This window comes from Clinocottus analis, unplaced genomic scaffold, assembly GCF_023055335.1.
Source record: "Clinocottus analis isolate CAN_PGR_092001 unplaced genomic scaffold, fCliAna1.0.p SCAF_26, whole genome shotgun sequence".
Classification (NCBI taxonomy): Eukaryota; Metazoa; Chordata; class Actinopteri; order Perciformes; family Cottidae; genus Clinocottus; species Clinocottus analis.
Window position 1 is genome coordinate 57,297 of NW_027175998.1, and position 16,486 is coordinate 73,782.

At 39.2% G+C, this 16,486-nt stretch overlaps 2 protein-coding genes across 2 annotated transcripts; one reads left to right on the forward strand and one right to left on the reverse strand.

Annotated features, from left to right (window-relative positions):
- Positions 1–731: 731 nt before the first annotated feature.
- Positions 732–4,015, reverse strand: spcs3 (signal peptidase complex subunit 3). The gene is made up of 5 exons (XM_068592040.1): positions 3,749–4,015; positions 2,845–2,920; positions 1,836–1,910; positions 1,412–1,527; positions 732–944 (listed from the first exon to the last, which is right to left on the reverse strand). The coding sequence occupies exons 1-5, from the start codon at positions 3,889–3,891 to the stop codon at positions 812–814; spliced, it is 543 nt and encodes a 180-aa protein (XP_068448141.1). The 5' UTR covers positions 3,892–4,015; the 3' UTR covers positions 732–811.
- Positions 4,016–6,852: 2,837 nt separating this feature from the next.
- Positions 6,853–14,232, forward strand: LOC137794973 (ankyrin repeat and SOCS box protein 5-like). Its single transcript, XM_068592167.1, has 7 exons — positions 6,853–7,138; positions 9,775–9,854; positions 10,844–10,951; positions 11,116–11,269; positions 12,107–12,238; positions 13,389–13,580; positions 13,689–14,232. The coding sequence occupies exons 1-7, from the start codon at positions 7,018–7,020 to the stop codon at positions 13,814–13,816; spliced, it is 915 nt and encodes a 304-aa protein (XP_068448268.1). The 5' UTR covers positions 6,853–7,017; the 3' UTR covers positions 13,817–14,232.
- Positions 14,233–16,486: the final 2,254 nt, after the last annotated feature.

Sequence of the window (16,486 nt, forward strand, 5' to 3'; positions counted from 1 at the left end):
GGTAAATGTAAATGTTTGAATTTTCTTTTTGTAGGCGCATGTGTTCAGGGGCTAAAGCAATGTTTGCCACAAACATACAGAGTATTACATACGTAACCATGTGGACTTGAGTAGTTTTGAGTTGTGATTTATATGCAAGTTCACCTTTTTCTCAAGTTTGCTGAGGTGCAACTGGCATTCGTATCTGTCATCCACACACATTGAACACATCTGAAGCTAAGCAGAATTGCATCTAATGTAACCAGGTGCAATCCCCTTTAGTTTGTGGAAAGACGTCATCTATTTGGAGCCGTGTCTCAACACTGACGTTCTTCTGAGCAATATGTAAATGTCTCAACCAAAAGCAATTTAAAAAATATATAAGACACACTTATTTCATACCAAACAAATTTCTCATTTACACTGAATCCAGTCATTGTGATGTTGTTAAACAGTGGATCTCAGAATTGGTTAAGTCAACAAATATGAGCACACATTTTTAGATGAGTCACCTTTTCCAACTGACGACGTATGAAAGCTTCTTTGTCTTGTTCAGTGGGACTGAATTTGGTGATTTATACATTGCCTAATGTTCTGAAATGAAACCAACACAATTGATGTCTGCACATACCATTACCATCAACATACAAACAAGTGGTATTGGTATTTGCTTGGGATTGGTTGGACTGACCCTTTATCAACAGTGTACTGATCTTGCCATTTAAAAAATCCTTTCAAACACAGATGGTCCAATCATCTTTTATTACAAACCAAAAATGCATTTACATCTACGAAGAAACACACATTACACTATGTGTGTGTTTTAGTCTGACTAATAGCTCTTGGTGGTCTCGTATGCGTCTGGGAAAGGTAGGCTGACTTGTCCACTTCCAGCCACCAGAGGCAGGACTCCCGCATTGGGAACAACGTTCCATGACAGCGTCAGCGTGATGTTCTTATTGGCCCTGGAGAAAAACACAGACATGACAGTCAGCCAAAGGCACTCAGGAAACAGCCGGCTGATTGTAAGCCACATGGGACAACACTGGGGTCACGTAGCATTTTACTAAATCTGGACGAACAACAGCAAGCCGAGTGACAACATGAGTTTCTCAGTCCACTGGTCCAATCTTCACAAAGTTAATGCTGACACCTTGAACACTGATGCTCCCACAAACAGTATGTACGTTAATGACATTTGCATGTTGTGAAGGTCGAGGTGGTGTTGATTTATACTTATTTAGTATTCTGATGAGTAGTTTACTGTATAAGTTTATAAACTTTGCAGAAAATGTCAAATGTTGATCTGAAAAGTAATAAGCATCTACGATAAATGTAGTAAAGTAATCAATACAAACGTTATCGAAATAATGTGTGGTGTAGATAGATTGCCATACAATGTAAAAGAGTGGTGTGTGTGAGTGTGACTAACCGAAGTCCGTTCCCGTCATCAAAGAAGAAGTATTTGGATTTCATGTCTCGGAGGTTCAGTTTGGTGTTTTCACCTCGAAGAACAATCTTATCCCACAGCACCACCTGGTTTAGAGACTGAGACAGACACGCACACGCACACACGCAATGAGCTTTGTAAAAGTAGAATATCTGGTAGAGCTGTTGTTTATTATATTGTAGACTTAATAAAGTGGATCAAATTTGGAATGTTTTAATTTTTTATCCTCAGTACAATGGAGGCAATTTAAACTCGATATTGTAGATATATATTTAAGATTTGTATAACGTGTAGCCTTAATTTTGTATCTTGCAAGTGCCACTATGCAGAGTCCGTGACTTACATTGCTCCATTTTCCGTGTGTGTGCGTGTGTGTGTGTGCGTGCGTGTGCGTGTGATGACTCACATTGCTCTTTGTGGTGTACTCAGCAGACAGATAGAGAAACAGCTGTTTCACGTTCCAGTCAAAAATGGGCTGCAAATGTAGGACAAGTTAAGGAACAAGAGAAGAGACATTCACCCTGCAAGAACCACAGCGGCTTGAGTTTACATCCGTGTCAGCACCTTACCAACAGAATAGAAAATTAACTTAATATGGAACACCGAGATGGGTCTATTTCTAAGGGATTTTTCGAGTAGATAATACCAATATGATTGCTCTTATTGGCACAACAGAAACAAAATTGTTTGTGGATTTACAGGGACACCAATTTAAACGGGTGCTGTTTGGATCAGCAAAAGTAAAATGTCCTTCATCTCCACTCTGTTGGGCAGGACTCTGATAAACTGTTGTTTATTAAACTATGCTTTCAGCTTAGGAACAACAGTTCCCTTGATGCATTAGTTGATAAAAACAAGACATTTACTGTGGTCACGGATTCAGTAAGTGCTGTGTCCTACAATACAACTTCAGTCCTGATAGTTAGCCCATATTTCTTAATTTCTATGACAATTTGATGCAAATTACAGCCATCTGGCACAACATATTTTAAAGGACTTTAATCTCCTCCATGCTGAACAGCTGAAGATCCAATTTATGAGTTAAGCACAGTTACAAATTTGTCTTTATATGAAAATTGAGGGCAACTATTAAAAACAATAAAGATCCAAAAATGTAATAAACACACAAGCAGCACTGTCTCCGTCATGCTACAGAGAGTCTACCCTCCATATTTGTTTAAGTGGACCGCACTCGTATTGCAAAGGATTCTCTCCACCCAAAGAAACTCTATTGGGAGATTCACAGAATACTAATAATAGTGTGTGTGCGTGCATATATAAATGTTTACATGTAATCTAAAGCACTTTGAGTAGTCATGACACTAGACAGTCACTCCATAAACGAGAGCCCATTTACCAGTGAAAGATGTACTGTGCAGTACATGTCACATTGAGTAACAGTATTCTAAAAGGATATCAGCTGAGAGGTCAAAGGTGATGAAACCCAGATCACTGCGCTCTCTGGGTCCTGTGAAGTCATCCACGTTCTTCCTGTTAAACAGGAAGGGAAGGGAGATGGAGGAGGATACATTATGGATGGAAACAGGAAGAGCCTTCAACCTCAAGTGTTGGTTAAAAGAGCAAGAAGATAATGTGATAGAGCTCTTGATGAATACATTTAGAAAAGAACTTCCATGAAAACACACAAGACCAAGGGTCAAGGATTTGGATATGCTAGAAAGAAAGAAACTGACTGGTGTTTATGACATTAATTATTAGTTTTCTAAATCGTTCTGATTACAGATGTTCTGATCACATAAAATAGCTAATGAATTCATGAGGACATTTTATCAAATAAGCTTTTGGTTAAATTACTTTGCTATTTATATGTATTCTAATGTAATGGCTTTACACAAACTTCCACTCAATAGATTTGTCTCAAATGAACCATGCTTTGATCTAATTCAGGATTAACGATAAAAATGCGACCAAAAATGCAGTGACCAGTGTCACTTCTGACTTCTCTGATTTCAGCTGACGTCACAGTCAAGTTAATGACTCAGACCGATACGAGCTGCTAAAACTGGGCTCGGGGAACTGTTTTCCACTGAGACACCAACAAGCAAAGGGGAACGAGCTGTTAACGTAACACCAGATATCACACTGTAACGTTTGACGAGCAACCACCATGGCGCCGTGCTGCTGGCGTTTTTAACGCGATAACGTCTCAAAGCCCAAGTTGTCTTCGTACTGCTCATTGTCGGTGTGCATTACGACTATGCGGACGTTAGAGCATCAGCAATACACGTTGCATAGCTATATAACACGTAATGTTCACGCTAACAGCTGTTACACATGATAGTTCATAACCAATCTTACAGCATGACTTTAGATACGTGGACGTCCACAGGAACTCTTCTGTCTTTGAAAGCTGTCGTGACGAAACATCCAAATGTTAAGGCCGCCATGACGCTCAGGGAGAAGGCAAACAAAGAGTTAGCTCTTGACAGAACCGTATTCATCTTTAAATAGCAGCTACGACTCTGAAAATAAGAATTATAGTAATTCAAAAAGAGATGTTTCGCACAGGATGTGCGCGGTCGCTAGCTAGTGTGATAGAGGAAGTGTCAATTTTCACATATTGAACACGTAACTACTTCCCGATCATGCATTTCAAAATAAAAAAAAATTTCAAGCGTATTCTGAGTGAGGGGTTTTAGTCTATTAGATAATGGGAATGGTTTAATACATGGATACACCCGTTTGAAATGTGAATCATCATTAATTAAATATTTTACTTATTGTATACTTCCGGTTTTGAGTTCTTGACGCAACAACACACTTGACGCAACTACGAGCGATGAGTAAGCGGAAGAAGGCATCTTTTGGTTTTTTTAATTTGTCAACTTTATTTATAAAGAATTTAAGAACAACATATGTTCATGAATGCAATCGTGGATGTAGAAATAATATTAAATACAATATAATAATCCTAACTGTGTGGATTAAAGAAACACCCTAATTATTTCAATCTGGTATAAAATTAACATACAATTTTAGCGACTTTTGTTATTTTTATTACTGTGGATCTTTGCATATCCCAAGAAAGTGTTCTTGAACATTCCTGCAGATCTTTTCCTTTTTAAATGTTTAAATTGTATATATTTTGAAAAAATTAAATAAAATCTTCTAATAATTTATTGTAATTATTTCAATTGAATATGTATGTTTTTAGAATGTGATTTGTTATTAATATCTAACTAAACTTAATTTCTCCAGAAATTAAGTATGTGACATTAATTTCAATGATCTGCTACATTCCCCAAATGTATGCAGATGAAAATGTAAATTACTTGCATGAAGCAAAGTGGGTCCAGTTGCAAATGAACTCATTAACCCCATGGTTCATGTAACTGCTTGGTTAAACCAATGCTATTTACAACTTAATGTATTCAAAACGGTATGTGTTTAAATATATGCGTTTTACCAAGACAAGCTCTGTGTCGAGCCGCATGTTTTTGTATCTGGGGAGAGGCTACAGGTTGTACCTGAATACAATATCTTGGAGTACATTTTGTCATCAGTAAGTCCTGAGATTCTAGGGTCCACGCTAGCTATACTGACCAATCACAGCACATGTTAATGGTCACAGGGGCCCTGTGACCAATAACACGTACAGACCCTCTAAAACAGTGGTTCTCAACTAGTCTGGCTCCGGGTCCCACCATCACCACCAACCGCGACCCAAATCGAGGAACATTCTCAACATCTCCAATGTATTTAATGAAAAGATGGTGCAGTTTGAACCTGAGATAGTATGGAGACAGTAGTGTTCCATGCTGGGTCTGTGATTGTGTGTGTGTGTGTAAGGGTGTCGACGGTGCATAACTGGATTGGAATTCCATTCCAGGGACTATTCGAGATCTAAGAACGTACAGTTCTTTTAAGGCACAACTTTGGCAACTGTGGCTCAGTGGTGAGCAGGATCGTCTTTCAATCAGAGGATCGGCGGTTCTAGCGAGCCCATGTTGATGTGTCCTTGAGCAAGACACTTAACCCTAAATTGCTCCCGTAGCTGTGCCTATGGAGTATGAATGGTTGATGATCCTGATGTGGCACCTTGCATGGTGGCTCCTCCCATCAGTGTGTGGATGGGTGAATGATGTCATGTAGTGTTAAAGCACTTTTAGTGGTAGGAAGACTAGAAAAGCGCTATACAAAAACAGAACCATTTAACTAAAGAAATGTTTGATTGCTGCCCAGCACTAGAGCATAACTGATTCTTGCTGTCGTCAATCTGTCCATGTTGTACTGGGCCTCTGTTTGTCTGTTGTCCGCTGTCTGTCTGTCTTGACTTTGCCGGTCGACCGTCATCTACCTGTATGTCTTTTATTGTTTTTTAGCTGTGTTTGACTGTTGTGCACGTATTGTAAAAGCGTCAACATTTTATAATCCTTGTATATTTCATTTTATTTCAGTTTTTAGGTTTGTTTTAGTTTTTTAACATCTGCCTCTCGGGACTAGATGAGAAATAGACTCTTGGTAAACTGGCATTTTTACCAGAAATATATTTATTAATGTGTACTGTCCCCTTATTAAATAAACCATTATCCCAACAATGACAAAAAGTTAATTATTTTAGCAAAATTTTACTTTTATGAAATCCAATTTTTGAAGAAATTACCACCATATATTACATTTAAACAAACAGTTCTAAGCATTTACCCTTAAACAAAACAACTGTGACCAAAGGTATTTATTTACCAAAATTCCTAAATGTAACACCACTTGTTCCCCATAAAAAAAAAACATTTTAAAAAGGTGAAATAAATGATCAAAACACATTTGGATCGAGAGTGGGCACATGACCTGTTAGTAAAAACCCATTGATCATATCTGTGCTAACTAAAGGTAAAACGTCTTTTGGCAGCCTAGTTGGGATGGGGTTAGAAGGTTTTAGAAGTAATAAGTTGATATATATATATATATATATATATATATATATATATATATATATATATATATATATATATATAGGGTTTACGGCTGTTTCTATATTTGAGAATAAATTGAGACCAGTATACAGTTGAATACCACCCATCCCCTTATCTAATGATTTATTTGTCTATCCCATGTCCATTCATCCATCCAACTTTCTCTATCCATCATTTACATATCATCCCCTAGTTTGACCACTGGCTATAGTACAACATTATATGTTGGCGACACATGTGATATATTGTGGAGATCTGGTCAGATGTCAGATTTGATGATGTAATGCAGTTAGAATGTTATGAGTTAAAGATCAGACTAATCTGGCTTGTGATTAAATCTGCCAAGCTGTCACAGTTTAGCTACCCCGCACGCACATATAGCCTACATTACATACAAAGAGCTAAGGGCTAGGCTGTCCACTTCAAGGACAAAAATAGTTGCTCTCGTCCACACGTGGGTTGCGCACGTGAGATGGTCATGTGCGTTGAACACAACAACAACAAAGTCGTTCAGCCAGTCAGGTTTCTCCATAAGCTCAGAGCCCTGCCTCACCCAGCTCGTTCGTCTCGAGCCTCGCTCGTGCTCAGCTGCTGCAGTCTGTTTGTTTGTTGTTGTTTTTTATCAGTAAGCGCGTGAGATCCAGACTCGGAAAGATGCCAGAAGTTCCGTCCGGAGCTCAAGAGATGTCCCGGAAAAGAAGCGCTGAGCCCGGTCCGCTACCAGAGCAGGTCCCGGAGAGGAAAAAGGCCTGCTGGGGCATTCTGACTAGCCAAGGTCGGTAGAATGCTGTTCTGTGGTTAAAAGCTGCTGGGCAAAGGTAGAGCTTTTCTCCAGATGGTGGTAAAACCTATACATACAGTCGTGAATAATGCAAAGTTGCAGCGTAAATAATGTATATTATAGGTTTTGTGGGATATAGGCTATGTTTGGCATTTCATATTGGGACCTCTAATTTTGCTACACATATTTACAACTTTATACAGCCTGATTATCTCATTGGCCACACTGCAAATGACAAGAAACCCTCTCAACTCGCAACGAAGCTTCTAAACATTTGCAAAACTCCCTGCATGTTATTACAGCAGCAGAAAGAGACATTGCTTAGGCCAACCCGTATTTATCTTATTCTGAACCGAAATTGAAATGATGGGGTTAGTAGTACGCATTTGTTAGTAGTACGCAATGCACCATTTGGTATATTGGTTTTTCATTCCCGGCACTTCCACCACTGCTGGATCTAACCAAAAGGAATCCAATGTATTTTTCTCCGACACTGTACAGTAAATAACTTTGATTTAGAACAAATTCAGCAAACCTTTTAAGAAAAACATGACAGTTGTGTATTATATTATATTGTAATATATTATATTACATTGTGTTGTATTCAGCTGACTTTCACTGTAATTCTCCCACCTTTGTACAGTAAAATAACATCCGATTACATGGTAAAAGTATTATAAGCCATTGCGCTTCTCAGTAAACCTGAATTGAGACCTAATTATCATATCATAGGACTTGTTTGATGACATCACATACTCAACAATACTTGTTGTTTAATATATAATGTGTAGTTAATTATAGCCTTGATACAAGCTTTTCTTCCTTTTTTACCACTGCAACTACTGTTACCATAACAGCATGAATAGATGCATATCAAAATTCATCTGGCTGTGCTGCCCGTCTTGCCTGTCCATGCACTGCCAGCGCTTTCTTTTCTCGCCTCAATATTATCATTTATGAATTTGTTTTGAGTCTCGCAATCAATGCTTGGGAGTTTGCAGCCCTGCAGTAATGTCTTTTTGCACTATATATATATATATATATATATATATATATATATATATATATATATATATATATATATATATATATATATATATAGCCCTTATGACATAAGAACCTAATTTCATAACGGTTATTACCCCTAATTTAGATTAAAATTTGCTTCAAAGAGGGGCACATACAGCTGAGAATTATATGCACATCTCAAATTTAGGTTGGGCTAGGGTCTGTATGATGTACAGTCTGTCATCAGAGGGGGCACGCGTAGGCACCATCATTTAATTTATATCATATTCAAAGATGGCCATAAATTGGCGCATGGCAGTGTACATTACAAAAACTTCATTTTCTTCACCAAACCATCCGATTTGCTTTAGAGAAATGTTATTCCAAGCAGGCTTCATGGGATGGGCGATACAAAACACCGTGGAAATATATATGTATCTATTGCGAGAGATTTTAGAATTTACACTGTGTAACTGTAATATCACTCCCCCCTTAAAAGTGTTCCCTGCAGATTTAGCACTACAGTACTGTAACATTGTCATGTAAAATACAAGCGGCAACCTCAAATTGTTGAGAAATGAAGCCAAAGCAGACGTGCCAAAAACTGCAGTAGCTCAAATGATCACTTGAGACTGGCTCCAAAATGAGAGTCAGTCCCGTGGGTTATGTCACAGACACTATTTTAATATTTGATCAAGTTTACGGTCAAATATGATTTTGACATTCAAACTCGATGCAGCAGAACCGGAGATATCTTTTTTTTCATTCCAAATTATTATTATTATTAAAACAGGATCATTCAGGCACAAACAAACTTTATGGAAAAACAGCTGCGTCACAGCACGATGACGGCACACAACATGGCAGAAATGTTGGGACAAATGTGGCTTGTAACAGGGACAAACTTCACTGACCAAATGAATCCCAACATACTGATATGATTGCTCTGCTTGTGGTGAAGGCACCCAGGCAGTAATCCAGCTACTAATTCAGTTCGCTAGCTAGTAGTTATTATTAGTATTTGCAGTGGCTGTCAGTGTTCAGTGGAGCCAGAAAGGTGATCTTCCAGTCTGACAGACTGGAAGACAGACACAAGACAAGCAGGTGTGGAGATCCTTTCACTTTTATTTCACTCAGAATGTGGTCAATGCAATGTAATTGGATAAACACTTATGCTTCTCAATATTTGATGCAGCAAAATGGTGGAATTACAATAACTGCTATTTAAAACCCAAGCAATAGTTGGAAAAACGGTCCCATAGGATAAGGTATAGTTCTAAAATAATCGTTAAAGCCCCTGTAGACTCTCTATGTGATGATAGAGATGATTCGGACAGCTGAGTTGGTTGTAAAATGAGAAAGTCCGGGTGTAAATCAGTGTTGTATTTCCTGCATTACAGTATCTGTTTGGATGTCAGCACTGAGAACCACTAAAGTCAGAGAATTTTCAAATCATGGTGCTTTGGAAAAAAGTTGAATTCAATTGGAGACATTGGAGAATAAACTTGTAACAAACTGTTTGTGTGTGTGTGTGTGTGTGTGTGTGTGTGTGTGTGTGTGTGTGTGTGTGTGTGTGTGTGTGTGTGTGTGTGTGTATGTGTGTGTGTGTGTGGCGTATCCAGGGTCGTGGGCAGATCGCTCCCCTCTCCATGAAGCAGCTTCTCAGGGTCGACTGCTTGCCCTGCGTACTCTGCTGGCCCAGGTGAGGTCCTTATACACACACAGACACAGGACATTTGGCAGAGATTAGTTTTTGCACTTTGTATCTGATACATGTTGTGTGTGGAAACCTTTGTTGAATTTGATTGTAGTCAAGCAAATACTTTTTGGATTCAAAAACTTTAGAGATAGGGTAGCCTTAGAGAGAGGGTAAGGAGCTCGGACATCAGGAGGGAGCTTGGAGTCGAGCCGCTGCTCCTTTGTATCGAAAGGAGTCAGCTGAGGTGGTTCGGGAATCTAATCCGGATGCCTCCTGGACGCCTCCCATTAGAGGTTTTCCAGGCACGTCCAACTGGGAAGAGGCCCCGGGGAAGACCCAGGACACGCTGGAGGGATTATATCTCCCGACTGGCCTGGGAATGTCTCAGGGTCCCCCAGAACGAGCTGGAAAATGTTGCGGTTGAGAGGGAAGCCTGGGTCGGTCTGCTGGGTGTGCTGCCACCGCGACCCGACCCCGGATAAGCGGCGGAAAATGGATGGATGGATGGAACTCAGTTTACTTCAGCAATCTCCAATGTGAAAACCATCTGAGTAATACACTTGCATTTGAATATATTATTAGATGTATTATTTGAATTTGAAAAATGTTTAATGCTGTGGTCTGTTGCTGAATTGCAATGCATACAACATACAAAAAGGATGTGAAAAGGTGATGTGAAAGATGTGAAATATATTCTAGCAAATTGTCTATCCTCAATAACGTCCCATACAACCCTACACCCAGATTAATAGATTGCATATAAAAGTGAAATAACTTTAAATTAGTCTTCAAGTTATAGTAAAAAAAACATACAAAATATACAGAAAAGTGAAGTCAACATCAAACTTGACAAAATCCAGTTGCCGTTTACTTGGAATTAATTCAAAACAGAAAGACTGACTCTAAAAGTCAAATAGAGAGATATATTTAAACAAGACAGTGTGCTTCCATAACAACTAAAGTTATAACGCTGTGTGCTTTGAATTTTTTAGGGATATCACACCAACATTGTCACCATTGATCATGTGACTCCTCTCCATGAAGCCTGTCTGTCAGGGCATGTGGCCTGTGTCAGAGCATTAATAAATGCTGGCGCTAATGTAAGTAGTTGTCTTCTCATCACCACCATTATTCACCATGTGTCCATCCTAAAACAAATTATTACTGTCATTAAACAGCCGCTGACTTCCAGTTATACACTGATGTTCGTGTGTGTGTGATTATTGATATAGTGAGTGTTTCACACATATATGTGTGTGTCTAGGTGAATGCTGCCACCATCGATGGTGCCACTCCTCTGTACAACTGTTGTGCCTCTGGGAGTGTCGGTTGTTTGGAACTGCTGCTGCAGAATGGAGCACACACACACACAACCCACACACACTTCCCCTCAGCTTTGCACGAAGCCTGCAAAAGAGGTAACTCCACAGCTCATCATCCATCATACGTAGTTATGGTCTGTGTGTCCAGGCACAAGATTTCAAACACCTTACCTAAAGCGGGGCAACATATCTATAGTTTATACATAATGAGGCTAGATATTCAATTAGATTTTGGATATTGTAATAGTACGCATGCCTTTTCCTGAAGATTGGTCCAGCTGTATTATGATTTGTTTTTAATCACTTAGTCATTATTGGCACATTACAGGTGACAATTTATCAAAAATCTCAATGTGTAAATATTTTGTGATGGTCAGCCCTACGATATTGTTGCCATATTGTGTCAAAGCATTTGGTCATAAATGTCATGATTTTTTATTTTCTCCATACCATCCAATTCTTACCCCATAACAAGGTTTTGGTGGAATTTGGCTGGAATGCATGGTTGCATTTTTTAAAAATAAAATAGATCAGCTGCTGCAACATTTATAGGTCAGGTTGTAATGTTTAACTCCAGTAGAAAGGTCAGATACTCATTAGAACCTGATAACAAAGAGCAGAAAGGTACCATGGCTCCAGACTGTAACCATTTGTTGTGACTGTCAGCTAAACACAGCTTGTGATGTGTGTGTACATAGCAGTGTAGACCTTCATGAAACATCCATTTTGCAGTTAACATATTACTAAAATGAAGCAGTGATCTGATTAATTTAAAAACAATGCTTTACCAAAAGAAATCCAGTGTTTGTGCAGCCAAATGAGAAAGTCCTGAGCCCTGGGTACTGCTAAATAACTTGTCAAATCAAAAGTAATATATTTACCCTTCAATGTTTTAAGTTTATGAATGTTTAATCATTTTGTGTATGTGTTCAGGTAATAGCCAGTGTGTGGAGTTCCTGCTGTCTCATGGAGCAGATCCAGACTATAACCATAACTTGGGCACTCCGCTCTACATAAGCTGTCTACACCGACACACAGCCTGCTCAAAGATCCTGCTTCACAGAGGTGTTTCTCCTTTACTGCAATCTTCAGCTTTTTATACTTGAAGCACACCAGGGTAACCTGCTGTACTGGGAGCATGTGCTCACCGTTTTCAATAATAATTATCAAGGGATGAACGGAAGGAGGACCCAAAACAGTTCAAAACAAGTACATTTTTTCAAAAACACAGGCTTCCAAACACTCAATCCAACACAGGGGAACAAACAGTGGACATGCGGTAACACAGTAAACACACAGTATAAACTGACAAGGGAACAGGAGACAAACAGGGTTTAAATACAAGAGGGAGGTAACAAGAAATAGGTGGACACAATGAGGGCAGCACAGGTGCAGGGAATACACAATCAGGAACCTGGTAGACAGACAATCCCAGACAATCACCAGGGCAGGAAGTGCAGAGATACAGAGGACACAAGACTACAAGATAACACAATAAACAGAAAACTCAAATCATAACCATAATAATAATAATAAGAGTGCCTTGGCTAAATCCCAGTCTACACTCTCACAAACTCATAGACATTGATGTGCATTCCCATAAAGTCTGTTAAGGTTTAGTTCTGTCCGCCTGTCAAATCATCAAGTGTTTCAGGGCTCTCTGGCAAACATGTTAAGCCCTTTATGAATTATTTACTTAAGTCCACATTTCTGCAGACTTTGTCTGAGGGAATTAACCACAATTCATAGCAATGTGACTTAAACACGGGTTATCAGTGGAAGCATGGAGATGTAAGAAAAGAAAGGTAAACAAAGAAGTGGGTGTGTGTTCAGCCGGCCGGGCATATTACATTTACACAAAAACATTAAGGATTAAAAAGTATTTTCTTTGTATTGTGAACCCCTTGAAATTAAGCAATGCTTATTTGTGACCCCCTTGGTATGGCCATAGAGTGGCAATGTTTTAAATGATTTTTTAAAGCCTTTTCAGGATTTATTTGGGACCTTTTGGGGTCCCCCCAGGTTGGTTTCCATGACTTAAGGCCATTTCTCTGTGAAGAAGTGATGTTTCTTTATATTCTTCTGAACCCTAATAAAGGGTGCAATTCTAATTTCTTGCATAGGGGTCAAATATGTTGTATAGTTATCTTCTCTTCTACTGTATGAGTAAATGGATTATTAAAATCTCCTCTCCTCTTGTCCGCATCTTCTATAGGAGCCAATGTTAATTTAGGCAGAGGAGGGGACAGTCCTCTGCATGCCACTGTCAGACAGGACAGTGCAGATCAGGTGTCAGTGTTACTGGACTATGGAGCTAATGTCAACATCAGAGATGGTAACAATCAGCGGCCTGTGGAGCTAGCGCCTGCTGGTGGAAAAACACAACAGCTTTTACTGACATTTGAAGGTACTGCAATATCTTCTCCTGCAGTGATTTTCAACTTTGATGCATAGAACCACTCAAAATTCAAGTTATATCACAACAGTAAGCGGAAATCCCTCTGTCTCTTTCTAGTTTCTCCGAGGAGTCTCTGCCAGTTGTGTCGACTTCAGATCAGGAACCTGATTGGTCGATCCAGATTGAAACTGCTCCCCCTCCTTCCTCTTCCGACCCTGCTCACTGACTACCTGAAGCACGTATAGGATGACGCAGCATGACAGGGAAAAGCAGATGAAATGTATTTAACATTTTAAATGTCTATGTGTCAACCCCCTTATTAACCAATTTATGTCAACACATAAAAAATGTAAATGTATGGTTGAGTTTGGCTTCTACAACTTCATTACACTAAATTACACTGAAGATTCACTCAGTTCCCTGGGAACATAGTGCATTGTCTTGATTTTGCAATAATTGGTTTATTTTTAATGTTTATTTATTAGGACTTGGTTTTCCCCAGACATATGTTTGTGACTGATGGTGACTAACATTTTGATTGTTGGTTCAGCACAATGTAAGTTTGTAAATATTAGAATTTATTTCCCATTGACAAATGCTGGCCTCCAGGTGTCTGCATGACTACGAAAATAATGAATAAATGATCCATGACATAACCATACTGACCTGTCCAGCAGTCTCACAACATTGAACTTGGACGAGTGGTGTACTATTGTTTGCAAAAGTAGTGTATGAGACCAGTCGACTTTGTAACATTATAATAAGGTAATTTATCAACGGGTCTCTTTTTTGTGTATCATGTTTTTAATGTATACATACACTATATAGATATATGTTTGGTTTTCAAACAAAGAAGGAACAAAATACATTCTTTCCAAATAAAATAAAAAATCGGCTAAAAAATTATAATCCTATTTCGTAAAAAAAACGTCATTCACTATTGCAGCTGATTATGTATGACTAGTAAAGTAGGCCAAATAATTTGTATGGACTGCATTTATGTTCCTTTTTGTTTCAAAACGGCCTCAATTGTTCGCGAAAGTATTTCAAAATAAAGTTGAACCCGGTTGCTCAACACAGGCATACAGTTTTTAAACCAGCTACATCGATCGACTTATTCACATCGTTGCTGCGTTACATTTTCCATACGATTCTGTTCATATTCAAGGGTTTAAGATATAGAAAAAAGTTTATTCTCCATTTAATTACAATCTATATAGCTGTGTGGTTATAATCACTGTTACACTCAAGAAAAGTGTGTGTGTTCAGGTTTACCTGGTGGAAAAATAATTCTAGTGTTGTACTTAGTCTAACAGTGCAGACTCCTCAGAGTAAAGTAACATAGTGGTGGTATAACAGTATGACATAAAATGGTAAAAAAAAAATAAAAAAAAAGTTTTAAAAAACAGTTTGGTACATAAAAAATATTATGGTATATAAGCGTAATATATTATAAAGGAAAATGTAGTAGTAGCAAAACAATATTCAGTATAGGACACAAGTATTGCATATTCTAATCATTAAGTCTACAAAAAGGCCCACATTATCTATCTTTCTGTACAATGTATTGACTATAGAAAAAAATGCAGCTCCTCTGACAACTAAAATCTATACTATGATGATACAACTGATTTACGGCAGCTGACCTGTTACAATGAAATGTGGTTCCGCTCACTCAGCTTGGGAGCTTCTTTTTTTACTTTATTTTTTATGATTCGTTATTTAATAATTGCAAAATTTTATAGTGTCAATACATCTAAATACATTTACAGTGCACTAACATGCCAGGGGTGCCGAATGAGCACAATAAATCATCCTTTTTAATATAATTTAAAACTATATTTTAACTGTTGGAAGAAAAACTTATTTACTCTTAATCAGTTACTGTTTCACTGTTATATTCAGACTTGAACGCTGTTTAATCTCATACACAAGCTTGGCATGTATCCTGATAGCCATAAGACTTTGGGAATCTATAGGTTTCTGTCTTAAAGAACATGCAGTTCCTTTGTTACCATATGACCATTTCTTGCAAACCACAGGCGGAAAGGTTCACGATTAGGCCAAAGACGTCATGAGGGTTTTTGTTAGTGGGTCATGATGTGTATTTAAGAGGTGGTCCTTTGAGAGATCGTTGAGCAGACTTGGATATGCAATTAGAAAAGTAACACGCTGTATCTGCCCCTTCTTCGAAGGATAAATGTACTTGTTTTAATTATTTTAATCAGAGGTGTAGGGTGAATTTTTCTAACAAAAACGTTTTTGTCCTCTCCTTATATGTAGTTAGGTGTTGGTAGGTGCCACAAGCTGCGAGTGCAAGGAGAGGTGCCACCACTAGAGGGGCCAGTAGTCAGAGAGGTGCCACCACTAGGAAGCCAGTAGTCAGAGAGGTGCTCCCCACTAGAGGGGCCAGTAGTCAGAGAGGTGCCACCACTAGGGGGGCAGTAGTCAGACAGGTGCCACCACTAGGGGGGCAGTAGTCAGACAGGTGCCACCACTTGGGGGGTCAGTAGTCAGAGAGGTGCCACCACTTGAGGGCCAGTAGTCACAGAGGTGCCACCACTAGGGGGCAGTAATCAGAGGTGCCACTAATAGAGGGCCAGTAGTCAGAGAGGTGCTACTACTAGACGGGCCAGTAGTCAGAGAGGTTCCACCACTCGGGGGCCAGTAGTCAGACAGGTGCCACCACTAGGGGGGCAGTAGTCAGAGAGGTGCCACCACTTAGGGGGTCAGTAGTCAGAGAGGTGCCACCACTTGAAGGCCAGCAGTCAGAGAGATGCTACCACTAGAGGGGCCAGTAGTCAGAGAGGTTGGAGGCCAGTGGACAGAGAGGTGCCACCCTTAGTGGTGCCACAACTCGGGGGGGGGGGGGGGGGCAGTAGTCAGATAGGTGCCACCACTGGGGGCGGGGAGGG

Coding starts and splice junctions, on each gene's coding strand:
- LOC137794973 (XM_068592167.1), top strand. CDS start 7,018: ATGCCAGAAGTTCCGTCCGGAGCTCAAGAGATGTCCCGGAAAAGAAGC. Junction 7,139..9,774: donor GGGCATTCTGACTAGCCAAG/GTCGGTAGAATG, acceptor TGGCGTATCCAG/GGTCGTGGGCAGATCGCTCC. Junction 10,952..11,115: donor TAATAAATGCTGGCGCTAAT/GTAAGTAGTTGT, acceptor GTGTGTGTCTAG/GTGAATGCTGCCACCATCGA.
- spcs3 (XM_068592040.1), bottom strand. CDS start 3,891: ATGAATACGGTTCTGTCAAGAGCTAACTCTTTGTTTGCCTTCTCCCTG. Junction 2,921..3,748: donor CACGTATCTAAAGTCATGCT/GTAAGATTGGTT, acceptor CCTGTTTAACAG/GAAGAACGTGGATGACTTCA. Junction 1,911..2,844: donor CCTTTGACCTCTCAGCTGAT/ATCCTTTTAGAA, acceptor CTTGTCCTACAT/TTGCAGCCCATTTTTGACTG.